General features: G+C 35.4%; 1 protein-coding gene across 1 annotated transcript; it reads right to left on the reverse strand.

Annotated features, from left to right (window-relative positions):
* Nucleotides 1-9,596: 9,596 nt before the first annotated feature.
* On the reverse strand, nucleotides 9,597-11,314 carry NPY1R (neuropeptide Y receptor Y1). Its single transcript, XM_008591463.1, has 2 exons — nucleotides 10,465-11,314; nucleotides 9,597-10,364 (listed from the first exon to the last, which is right to left on the reverse strand). The coding sequence occupies exons 1-2, from the start codon at nucleotides 11,161-11,163 to the stop codon at nucleotides 9,912-9,914; spliced, it is 1,152 nt and encodes a 383-aa protein (XP_008589685.1). The 5' UTR covers nucleotides 11,164-11,314; the 3' UTR covers nucleotides 9,597-9,911.
* Between the last annotated feature and the right edge of the window lie 2,855 nt (nucleotides 11,315-14,169).

Raw genomic sequence — 14,169 nt, forward strand, 5'->3', positions numbered from 1 at the left:
GGGGGGGACTGAAAAGGTTCAAAAAAAAAAAAAAAAACAAAAAAGAAGAAGAAAGAAAGGAAAAGAAAAACAAAAAGGTATAAAAACCATGAAGGAAGTCTATGAGATCTATGGGATAAACTTAAGCACACAAAAATTTGTGTTATGGAAGTTCTGGAAGGGGAGGAGAAAGGAAAAGTTTTCAAAAACCTACTTAATTAAGTAATAGTTGAAAACTTCCCAAGTATTGAGGACTACCAGTCCATTATATGGAGTTCCAGATCCAAGAGGTTCAAAGACCCCCAAACAAATTTAATACAAAAAGGTCCTTCCCAAGACACACTGTAGTCAAATTGTCAAAAGTCAATGACAAAGAGCAAATTCTAAAAACAACAAGAGAAAAGCATCAAGTCATCTGTAAGGGAATTTCCATTAGACTAATAGCAGATTTCTCAGCAGAAACCTTATGGGCCAAGGTGGAGTGGGATGATATGTTCAAAATGCTAAAAGAAGAAAACTGTCAGTCAAGAATATTAGTCCACAAAGCTATCCTTCACAAATGAATGAGAAATCGTTTATTTACCAAACAAAAACTATGGGAATTCCCATCACAAGATTGACCCTACAAGTTCCTCAAAGGAGTCCTGCATCTGGAATCAAAAGAACAATAACTACCATCATGAATACACAAGAAAGAATAAAAACCATTGGTATAGCAGATATGCAAATGAGAAAGAGAAAGAAACTGCATCTTATCATTACAATAAAACCCACCAAACAGCAAACACAAACAATAAAAGGGATAGAAAGGAACAAAAGGTATGTAAACCAAACACAAAAAATTAATAAAATATCAGGAGTAAGACAATATATTTCAATAACAATACTGAATGTAAGTGGCTTAAATTCCCCACTTAAAAAATACAGACTGGCTGAATAGATTAAAAATCTTGACCCAGGTATATGCCTAAAAGAAATTCACCTCACCTATACACACACACATAAACTAATAGTGGAGAGATGAGAAAAGATATTCCATGTAACTGGAAACCAGAAATGAGCAGGAGTAGCTATACTTATATTAGACAAAATAGATTTTAAACCAAAAATTATAAAAAGACACAAAGAAGGGCATTTTATAATGATAAAAGCATCAATTCAGCAATCATAAATGTATATACATGCCACATCAGAGTACCCAGATATATAAAGCAAATATTATTGGATCTAAAGAAAGATAGACTTAAGTGCAATAATAGTTGAGGATTTCAATTCCCCTTGCTCAGCACTGGACAGACCACCTAGACCAAAAAAAAAAAAAAAAAAAGCAAAGAATCATTGGATTTAAACAGCACTATAGACCAAACAGACTTGACACATTTATGGAAAATTTCATACAACTGCACAATATACATTCTTGTCATCAGCACATGATCATTATCCAGGATAGACCACCTGTTAGGCCACTGATGGAGTTTGGATGTGTTGTCCCCTCAAAAACTCGTGTGGAAATTTGATCTCCAATGTGGCAGTGTTGGAAACTGATTGAGTCATGGGCGTGGATCCCTCATAAATGGATTAATGTTCTCCCTGGGGGAGGAGGGGAAGTGAGTGAGTTCTCTCTCTATTAGTTCCCACAAGAGCTCATTGTATATAGGACGCTGGCACCTTCTCTCTCTCTCTCTCTCTCTCTCTCTCTTTCTCTCTCTTTTGCTTCCTCTCACCATGTGATCTGCTTGTACCCGCTTACTCCCTGCCACTTTCCACCATGAGTAGAAGCAGCCTGAGGCCCATGCCAGATTCAGCTGTCCCAGAATCGTAAACCAAATAAACCTCTCTTCTTTGTAAATTACCCAGATTCAGGTAATTCTGTTATGGCAACACAAAATGGACTAAAACAGCCACAAACTTGTTTCCAACAAATTTTTAAAAATTGAAATTATATCAGGTAACTTTTCATACCACAACAGAATAAAACTAGACATTAACAAATAGATAAAGAAACTCTGGAAACTGTACAAATGCATGGAAATTAAACAACATGCTCCTGAATGACCAATGGGTCAAAGAAGAAATATAGTCAGAAATAAAAAAATCCCTTTAAACAAATGAGTGTAAATGTACATCATACCAAAACCTATGGGATACTGCAAAAGCAGTACTAAGAGGGAAATTTATCTCAATATGTGCTTACATCTAAAAAGTAGAGAGATTTTAAACAACCTAATGTTACACCTTAAGGAACTAGAAAAGCAAGAATAATCCAACCCCAAGATTAGTAGATGGAAAGAAATAATGAAGATCAGAATCCAATTAAATGAAATAGAGACCAGAAAAACAATACAAAAGATTGATGAAACAAAAAGTTGATTTTTTGAGAAGATAAAATTGACAGACCATTAGCTAGACTAAGAAAAAAAGAAAGACCCAAATAATGAAAATCAGAATTGAAAAAGGAGACATCACAACTGATACCACAGACATACAAAGAATCATTAGAGAATATTATGAACAACTATGCACCAACAAATTTGAAAATCTGGAAAAAGGGGATACATTTCTGGATACATACCACTTATCAAGACTGAACCAAGAAGAAATAGAAAGCTGAACAGACCAATAAGAAGCAACAAGATTAAAGCAGTAATCAGTATTCTCCAACAGAGAAAAACCCAGGACCAGACGGCTTCACTGCTAAATTCCACCAAACTTTTAAAGAAGAATTAATACAAATTCTTTTCAAACCATTCCCAAAAAATTGACACAGAGGCCATTCTCCCAAACTTAGTCTATAAAGCCAGCATCACCCTGATACCAAAATCAAAGTCACAACAAAAAAAGAAAACTACAGGCCCATATCCTTGGTGAACAAGGATGTAAAAATTCTCAACAAAATACTAACACGCAGAATTCAACAGCATATCAAAAAATTATAAAACATGATCAAGGGGGAATCATCCCAGGGATGCAAGGATAGTTTAACATACACATATCAGTAAATGTGATATACCACATCAACAAAATGAGGGACAGAAACCATATGATCATCTCAATAAATGCAGAAAAAGCAGTTGATAAAATTCAACACCAATTCATGATAAAAACTCTAAAAAATTTGGCTATATAAGGAAAGAATCTCAACACAATAAAGGTCATATGTGGCAAACCCATAGGTAGCATTATTCTGAATGGGGAAAAGTTGAAAGCTTTTTCTCTAAGAATAGGAACAAGACAAGGATGCCCACTCTTTAACAGTCCTATTTACCATAGTACTGGAGGTTCTAGCCACAGCAATAAGGCAAGAGAAAGATATAAGGGGATCCAAATTGGAAAAGACAAGGTCAAATTGTCCCTGTTTGCCGATGACATAATTGTATACATAGAAAACCCCAAAAAACTTAGACCTGACAAACAAATTCAGTAGAGTTGCAGGATACAAAATCAATACACAAAAATCAGTAGTGTTTCTATACACCAATAACCTAGCAGAAAAACAAATGAAGAGAGCAAGCCCATTTACCACAGCTACAAAAAAAAAAAACCTAGGAATAAATTTAAACAAGAAGGTGAAAGTTCTCTGTTATGAAGACTATTAAACATTGATGAAAGACACTAAAGAGGACACACAAAAAAATGAAAAGATATTCCATGTTTATGAATCGGAAGAATTAATGTAGGCAAAATGTCCATACCACCTACATTGATCTACAGATTCAATACAATCCTTATTAAAATAACAATGACATTCTTCACAAAAATAGAAAAAAATAATCCTAACATTCATATGGAACCACAAAAGACCCTAACCAGCCAAAGAAATCCTGAGAAAAAAGAATAAAAATGGAAGCATCACACTACCTGACTTCAAACTATACTACAGAGCTATAGTAAATGAAACAGCATGGTACTGGCATAAAAACAGACACATAGATGATTGGAACAGAATAGACAATCCAGAAATAAATCCACACATTTACAACCAACTGATCTTTGACAAAAGCACTGAGAACGTACACTGGGGAAAGGACAGTCTCTTCAATAAATGGTGCTGGATAAACTGTATATCCGTGTGTAGAAGAATGAAACTAAACCTCTATCTCTCACCATGTACCCAAATCAAATAAATAGGGATTAAAGACATAAATTTAAGACCTGAAACTATAAAACCTCTGAAGGAAAATACAGGGGAAATGCTTCAGGACATAAGACTGAGCAAAGATTTTATGAATCAGACCTCAAAAGCACAGGGAACAAAAGCACAAATAAACAAATGGGATTACATCAAACTAAAAAGCTTCTGCACAGCAAAGGAAATAATCAACATAGTGAAGAGATGGCCTGCATAATGGCAGATCATATTAGCAAACTATGCATTTGACAAAGGATTAATATCCAGAATATAAAAGAAACTCAACGCAATAGTAATAAATAAATAACAATTTAATTTTAAAATGTGGGGCAAAGTAGCTGAATAGACATTTCTCAAAATAAGACATACAAATGGCCAATAGGCATATGAAAAACTGCTCAACATCATTAATCATTAGGGAAATGCAAATCAGAACCACATTAAGATATCATCTCACCCTAGTTAGACTGGCTATTATCAAAAATGACAGAAAATAACAAATGCTGGCAAGGATGCAGAGAAAGGGGAATTCTTACCATTGTTGGTGGGATTGTAAATTAGTACATCCATTATGGAAAACAGGATGAAGACTTCTCAAACAATTATGGATAGAACTGCCATACAAAACAACCACTGTCTACTTGTTATATACCCAAAGCAAAACAGATCATCCTGTTGGAGGGATACCTGTACTGCCATGTTCATCACAACTCTATCCATAATAGTGAAGATTTGGAACCAACCTACATGTCCATTGATCCATGATTAGATAGAGAAAAAGTGATATATATATACACAGTGGAATACTACTCAGCCATGAAAAAGAGTGAAATTCTGCCATTTGCAGCATGTTAGATGAGCTTGGAGAGAATCATGTTAAGTTAAATAAGTTTGGCACAGAAAGAGAAATACCACATGTTCTCACTCATTTGGGAGCTAACAACAACAACAACAATAATAATAATAATAATAAAATTTGAACTTTTAGAAGTAGAAGGTAGAACTGTGGTTACTAGAGGCAGGAAAGAGGAGGGGGGAGGGGCTGAGCCCGTGGCGCACTCGGGAGAGTGCGTCGCTGGGAGCGCAGTAGCACTCCCGCCGCGGGTTCGGATCCTATATAGGGATGGCCAGTGCACTCACTGGCTGAGCGCAGTGCAGCCGGTCTCAAAAAAGGACAAAAAAAAAAAAAAGAGGAGGGGGGAGGAGGACAATGAGAGGTTCATTAATGGACACAAAATTACAGCTAAATAGATAAAATAAGTTCTACTGTTATACAGTAGTACTAGGCATCTATAGTCACCAACAATTTATGTTATGTTGTCAAATGGCTAAAAGAGAGGAGCTTAAATTTTCTCACCACAAAAAAATAAATTTGGGGGATGATAAATTTGCTAACTATCCTGATTTGATCACTACACATTGTATACATGTATTGAAATATAACTCTGTACCCCATAAATATGTTTAATCAATACATTTCTATTAAATTAAAAACAAACAAACACAGACTGGAGCATAATGCTGCTGGGTGACAGAGCACTTGTATAATTCTATCAATTACTTTGCTGCAGTATTTTTTTGGCTTGAATGAAACACTGTTCAGCCTTAGTGAACAATTGTAACTGATAGTCCTTTTTGTTCTTTCCCAGATAGGATTCAAGATTTAGAAGTCAGGTAGGCAGTAGTCCTCATTCTAAAACTCTATTCACAGATGGCATGTCCCTAGTCTGTAGGCTAGAATATGGGACCATATAGGGTAACATTCCAGTTTCCAAAGGAGAAAGTTGATAGAAACTAGTCAGGTTTCAAAGCCTCAGCCACTTATCAGGAAAATGTTCCCAGAAGATGATTCAGGCATTGGCTACAAAATTATAAAGATTAGGGATTGTATAAACCAAGAGGGCAGAGGAAATAGAGACCTCCATGAACAGAAAATACAGATTTACACTGATAATCCTTGGATGGAACAGATTTGTTTCTCATTCTGCAACTGTGCCTACATCTCTATAATTAGGAGTTTGTCTTAAATCTCATAGGATGACTTTGAAAAATATCGATTTTTTATATTTCCAAGAAGTTTACAATTGGAGCATACCTGGACTGTCGATGAGGTCATGAGGGGATCCAATAATGGGCAGATAGGAGAGGCAGGGATTGGGGATTCAGGCAGAAGCTGGCATGTGGGGAAGGTTTTCAGTGTCTGCTGGTTGAAGACTCATTGTCATATTAAGACTCAGGAACCAAACTGCCTGGATTTGAGTCCTGGCTATGTCATTTACTAGCTGAGTGACACTGGGATAGTTATATAACCTCTCATGCCTCAGTTTCCTTATCTGTGAAATGAGGAAAACAAAAGTAGTATTTTATAGGGTAGTTTAGCTGCGTAGGAAACCAAGAAATGAATAGCAATAAAAATAAAGCCGCTGTAGAATTATATATAAACGATGTTCTCATGCTCACCAGCTCAGATGCTTAAGTCTGACAAGTTATTTAATGGCCCACAGGGATAAGTAGATAAAGAAAATATAAAGACTATGGAAGAATTCTAATCTCACTGAGGAGCTACCGTCATTCCAGCAGAATCCTTGATTGCTGAAGAAGCAGCCCTGGCTATGACAAAAAACGTAGCAGTGCCCATAAACTCACTGAATCGCAGTGAGGGCCCAAGGCCAGACTCCTCCCTGGAACCCCAACTTACACCTGCCTCTGCCCACCACTGTGTGGATAACTATTTTTATTGTCAAAATGTCTAATTTGTTTGGCTACCAAATTTTAAAATCACAGGATAAAATGTATTTTATTTCCTTTGGAATTTGTGGAATTAAGGAAGATGATAGTATCCAGTTAACAGTAAAGAAATAAAATTAATGTAAATAATCAAACTCTATTTTTAAGCATAATTCTCCTATTCAGAAGGGGGTTATGGATACATGTAATCATAATGGCCACTTTCTCTCGACTATTCTACTTCACTCCATTCCTTTTCACACCTAAAATCAGAGAGGCGAGTGGATTGTCATTCCCTAACATTGTAACTTGTACAGAGAGAAAAATATCTACTATCCAAAACTCTGTCACAGGTGTACTAGGTGATTAGGTTAGCAGCCCTGAATTGACCTGGGTTTGATTCCTGCTCTGCCTGTTACTCAAGGTGTCGCTCAGACAAATATTTCAGCTTGAGCTTCAGTTTCCTCTAATAGGAAGTGACAATAATATTAGTCACTACATCCTCACAGGTACTTAAGTACTTGACATAGTACTTGGCACATACTAAGCTTAAAAATTCTAGCTATGAAGAATTTATTGAAAATTTTATGAGCTACATTTTAATTGTTCTTCTATTAAGCTAATAATTGATTTTTGTTATTGGATTTAAGAAAACCCAATTGTCCCACAGTTCATGTTTAATAGGGCTGCTTATTTCTTCTCGAACTCTAATGCATCTGCTGCTGACCCTATTCTTTACTATTATTAGCTCATGGACATCTTTGGATAATATAGAAAAATTTGATATTCAGTTCATTATTTATGTAAAGTTAAGAAATCAGCAGCCTACACAGCTGAATGAGAATCCTAGAAATGGCTTTCTCAGCAAATGTGCTGGCAAAGAAGTGCCTGCATATTAAGACTGTTTCCAAATAGCAATTTGTTTCCATAGCATCTAAGTAGAAAAAGACAGGATTTCCCATTAGTTTCCAAAAGTGGAAAAACATCAAGTATTTAAGAATTCCAGGTTTGGCTAAGGGAAGATGATGATATTTTCCAATAAACATTAGAAGTTGATGTCAGCATTGTTTTTCTTTATTCAGTTGACTAAAGGACATTCTTAGGCTATAATTTAATTTCATATTAGCATTCAATGTAAAAAGTTTAATATTAATTTGACTTACAAGATTGATGATGCAAGTTTCTAAAATCTAAAATGTCATTCTTGTTTAATTTAGAAGTGAAAATAATATATATAAAAAAAGAGAAAACACCTTCTTGTTAAAGACTAACTTAGAAATACAAGAAAACTTCAGGTGAGAATTCAATATGATCATAAATGAGAAGAAAAGAAATTCAGTCATTGTTTATTCATTCATTTGTTGGAGAAATATTTTTTGAAAAACTTCTAAGTACTTGGCACTGTACCATATGCACCAGGACAGTCATGTGAGACAGTCCCTGTCTTCATGAAGCTTACAATTTAGCAAGGGAGGAAGACTGGACCATCAATGGTTACAACAGGGTGGAAAATATTTCATTAGCAAACACAGACAGCAAGCTGTGAGATCATAGGAGGGGAGTCATGGGACAAGACAAAAATGAAGCTGAAGACAGACACAAAAGAGACTTCTCAGAAAAAGCAAAAACAATTTTAATAAAGTGTCTGCTCTTCTAAAATCAAACACATTTAATACTTTGTCTGTATAATACATTGAAGATATGCCTTGTTCTTTAAAGTGTCATTTCTCCAAATGATTCTGAGGCTCAATCATGATTACAAGATACATGAAATTAGTGTATTAACATGACACAAGTACTCAATACTTTATATAGTGCATTATTTATAAGATGCCACAAGTTACACAGTTTGTATAAGTTAACACGGGCTATATGAAGTGTTCTCACTTCTTAGTATTTTTCCTGGCAGCTGGAGTGAACATTCTTTTAACATTATAACTAGGTGTCATCTGCTTTGAAAGAGGAACATTGAAAGTTAAAAATGAGTTACTACATAGGCACTGCTATATGGAAAATACTTTTTGTGTTTTTATATATTGTAAGCTGAAAATGCCTTTTGAATTACGTATTTATACCAGAAAGCTTGACAAACACTGAACAGTCTTTAAAGAATGGAGAACCTCCTGCCCATCTATTCAAGTGAATATAATTAAACTATTTGCAGCAATACTAATTTACTTATGAAAATAATTATTCTAAAATGCTTTGGTTGTCAGGCACCAAAATAATTTTGAAGTTAGAGAACAGCTTTTCCACTTAATTCTTGTGGGTGGTCTAATTCCTCATGATATTCACAGCTGAGATGCATTTTTATATTAACTTAATTGATAATCAATTAGGAGCAAATTAAGTTCTCTCTTAAAATTAAAAAAAAGCAAATCCCTCACGGATGACTTCAGACTCTCTTTTGGCCCCACATCCTGAACGCTGCTTTTACATGCTGTCACATCTGTAAGACAGTAAAATGATGCCTATCATTAAATAAGGATGGCCCAACCCCCTGACAATCTAATCTTGTCAGGATGGCCCAATCTAAGAATGTCAGGTGGCTGGTGCTCCTGAAAGCAAATCCCTCACGGATGACTTCAGACTCTCTTTTGGCCCCACATCCTGAACGCTGCTTTTACATGCTGTCACCTCTGTAAGACAGTAAAACGATGCCTATCATTAAATAAGGATGGCCCAACCCGCTGACAATCTAATCTTGTCAGGATGGCCCAATCTAAGAATGTCAGGTGGCTGGTGCTCCTGAAATCAGTTAATAGTAATACTCTGAAGAAATTTCATTCCAATAAATACAGTACAAAAGTCTTCATATTAATATGCATAAGTTCACAAAAAAGCACTTCAAAGATGTCTGATCAAAACTATTGCCAGAAGACTCCAAAGTCCATGCCTTTTGTTCCAAATGAAATCATGACACTATAGCAAAAGCAGTAAAAAGCAAGACAAGAAAACCTGGTCTTTCTCAAATGATTTCAACCCCATTCCTTGGGAGAACGGGTAATGAAAGTCTGTTACAGGTTGTGCTTGTTTTTAAACAGATGTCATCTGGGACCATATGCTACAAGCAGTTTCAGATTTTTTCATTATCATCAGTGTTGATTTTTTTAAATGCGACTGGGCTTGCTTGCTTCAAAGAAGTCTTAGAAACATCCGTGTGCATGGTGGACATGGCTATGGTCTCATAGTCATCATCCCGAGACCGGAAATCACAAAAGTTAAAGAAGAACTGCAAGTCTCTCTGGAAGTTTTTGTTCAGGAATCCGTAAAATATGGGGTTGACACAGGTGGATATCATTGCTGTGAGGTGGCAGAGCAGGAATAACAGGTTGTGGTTGCACGTAGCAATGATCTGATGGTTCCAATCAAACACAGTGTTAAAGATGGTAAGGGGCAGCCAGCAGATGGCAAATGCTACCACAATGGACAGCAGCATGACGTTGATTCTTCTGGTCTCACTGGACCTGTACTTATTGTCTCTCATCTTGTCCATAACGTTGTTTCTCCTTTTTAAGCGTATGTATATCTATGGAAGGGAAAATAAAGCGTTCAAGTAAAACCACTCAATAAGAAATTCTGTGCAAAGGGGGTAAAAATGCCAATCACGGGAGAAAAGGTTTTCTTACCTTGAAGTAGCAAATAAATATAAAACAGAGTGGACCGAAATACTGCAGCACCAAGAGGAGAGTGGTGTAAGACAATCGATGTGAGTCCGATGGAAATTTATCAAAGCACACGTACTTGTCCTTGAATGCATCGAGTGTCACATTTTGGAATGGCTCATCAGTCAACACTTGATAGATCAAGAAGGGCAGAGAAGAAGCCACAGCAAGGACCCAAATGACAGCAATACCTATGTAAGCATGTCTATTATTTGGTCTCCATCCTCGTGGGTTGATTATCAGCTGATGTCGCTCCACGGCAATGAGAACCAGAGAGAAAATGGACACGGTGATTGAAACGCATTGCACGAAGGGATTCAACTTGCACATAGCCTCACCGAAGACCCAGTGGTCCATTAAGGTGTAGACAAACGTGAAAGGGAGACACATAATGGCAACAAGCAGGTCTGAGAAGGAAAGGTTCACAATCAGGATGTTGGTAACATTTCTCATCTCCTTTTGTTTCAAGATGATTATGATCAGGGCCAGGTTTCCAGAGACCCCAAGAATAATCACAGCTCCATAAGCAAGAGCTAAGGTAAAGATCATGGCCAAGGGAAGATGACAATCATCGTTTTCAAAAGCCAAAAATGGGGAATTCTTCTCTGAAAAATTGTGGTGGACTGAATGATTTTCAACCTGGGAAAATAATGTTGAATTCATTTTGATTGGTTTGATTGTTATAGATTATTTTAGATAAATAGACAATATGTTTCTTCAAAGCAGGTCAACTGTTCAGCTTATTCTTATTCCCCATATTGGAATCCATTTACCAAAATTATTCTGAATTCTTCATTTCCTTGAACCGAACAATCTGTAAAGAGAAAATGACCAACTGCATTACTAATTTTACTGAGGAAATCAAAATAAATTCTAACTAGTAAAACTCTTTAAAGTGAAGAAACTGAAATAAGTAAAATGTAATCTAGTAAACACATTTCTAAAATAGAAATAACAGTGCAAACATTTTAAATTAAAAAAACCATAATATTGTTAATAGGACGTGATTACACACTGAGTTTCAGTAAAATATAATGGTCTGTAAGTTAGTAAGGCATATGTAAATCTCATGCTGCAATTCTTATACAGATAGAACTATCAGCACATTCCTAAACATTATTAGAATGTGAATGTATAACAAACAAATTTCATGCACAGATTAAGACATAAGGAAAATATATGAAATGAACAAAGCAAAACAAAATAAATTACCTGATTCTTCCTCATACCATAGAAAAGGGAGAATTAATATAGAGATCAAGTTGTAATAATAACTCTACCATACACTGGGCTGCTTTTAAGGCAGACATTATTTAAAAGAAATGTATTCAAAGAGAGATGATCAATACAGTGAAACATCAAAAAACATTGCCACGTGTGGGACTGTTGAAAGACCATACGATGTTTAATCCACAAAATACTCAGTAGGGATGGTATATATTTGTTCTCATATTTTAATGGGTGGCATATAGATTACAGGAAACCAGGCTTAGAATATTATGTCTAATTATGCAAGTTAGGCGTAGGACTAAGTGATACACANATAAATTACCTGATTCTTCCTCATACCATAGAAAAGGGAGAATTAATATAGAGATCAAGTTGTAATAATAACTCTACCATACACTGGGCTGCTTTTAAGGCAGACATTATTTAAAAGAAATGTATTCAAAGAGAGATGATCAATACAGTGAAACATCAAAAAACATTGCCACGTGTGGGACTGTTGAAAGACCATACGATGTTTAATCCACAAAATACTCAGTAGGGATGGTATATATTTGTTCTCATATTTTAATGGGTGGCATATAGATTACAGGAAACCAGGCTTAGAATATTATGTCTAATTATGCAAGTTAGGCGTAGGACTAAGGGATACACATTATTATTTTTTAAATCACATCATTATGAGAAACAAAAGTTTAATCAAATGAAATAAACTGCCTGCAAAACTAGCAAGTGCTCCATACAAAAAAAGTTTATAACCACTATGTGAAAGACCATTTTGGGGAGTTCTTACATTGTGTAAAAGATTCTAACTTTAAGATTCTATGATTGTATTAATATGTCAGAAGCTTTCAAAGGATTTCTAAGGCTTTATTCGTGTAAATACACTCCCTCCCCACCAGACTACATGTGTATCCAATGCAAGGATCTACACTGTAGTTGTAATTTTTATTTTCACAGCATTTGTGATATAAATATTCTTCTCTTACCAACAATTGACAAATCACAGGAAAACAGACTTGTAGAGATTAAAAGCTCCCTTTTCCCTAGATTACTAATACGTGAGATGGGATTTCTTAATTAACAAGCCATTTGTGGCTATGTTAAGAAACTGAATTGCATTTCTTTATTTCCGATATGAGAACAATTAAAAGAATCATGCAGATTTCTTTCCATTGAAAAGAAGGTAAGAAATACAACAAACAAAAAATGCACTTGCCTTATAAGTGATACCTCTAATGAACCTTGTCTGTAGTGTTTTGCTTTCTAGAATATGGTGTATTTTTATTATAAAACCATAATTTGGCCTTATGAAGCTGAAGAAGAATGAAAATAAAGTTTGCCATCATTAAGTCAGAATGAAAGTATTAAAGAAAGATAATAGAATGATTTCAGTTGTGAAAGTTATTAGAAATATGGCTCGCTCTTTCTCTACGCGACAATCTGTAATGACTCCCTAAAATATACGTGGAAATCACACTTTTTCTTTCAAGAATCCCAAAGGTAGGGAGAATGATCAGTTAGTGTGAATTAGGGTCTGAGAACAAACCTTGAAGAAGCAGGTAATAATCTAAAATTCTTTGGAAATCTCTTACTTTCTTAAGAATTCAAGAAAATATAGAATCATAACTCATATTCAAGTTACTATAGATATTTAACATTACTTCTCAGTTAATTATGAGGTTTTCTTCACTATTTAAGGTAAAACTAGCACAGTAGGAAACTGCATCCTCTTTATCTTATGGCTTCTAATGATTCCGTGTTACCGAGTACTGTCAGGTGAATGAGGATCCTGGTATGAGACACATGAGGTATGGACTGCTGAATACATTCGTCAGCCTGTCACTTGAAGATCTCCACATGAACCTTCGCTTCTCCTCTTGGCTCTAAAAACCTCAGGCTGATCTATTCACAGTTCACCAGATACAACTCTACATCCTCACACCTAGCATTCCTCTTGCTGGGTATTTTCTGTCTCACCAGCAACCCACATATTACCCATCTTTCAAAGAACCACTTAGTTCCTTGAATCCTTAGTTGGTTTCTTTCAATTTTAATATAACTTCTTTAAGGTAGGCATTCCATATACTTCAAAGTACCTTGAAAATATCGGATTTAGAATAAAAATGTGTTGACTGATAAAGTAGATGCATGGTTGGAATAGTAGGTTGTTGTGTAAGTTAATCTTAACATCAGTAGTTCAATTGCATCATTGTTCTTTTACGTGCAAAATGAATGCTAATTACAATAGTCTTTGTATTAGGTCAGGTATACAGGGGGAAAAATTACACTTTACATATAAAAAAGGAATTGTTTCTGAAAGAGCATTCATTCATCCAACAAATATTTATTAACACTTATTATGTGTCAAGCATGGAAAGAGCAGGGACCTTTCCACTGTTTTAGTTCTGTGGACAGAGAAAGACAAGAAAAAATAAATTA

The sequence above is a fragment of the Galeopterus variegatus genome, unplaced genomic scaffold (assembly GCF_000696425.1).
Source record: "Galeopterus variegatus unplaced genomic scaffold, G_variegatus-3.0.2 Scaffold6944, whole genome shotgun sequence".
Lineage (NCBI taxonomy): Eukaryota > Metazoa > Chordata > Mammalia > Dermoptera > Cynocephalidae > Galeopterus > Galeopterus variegatus.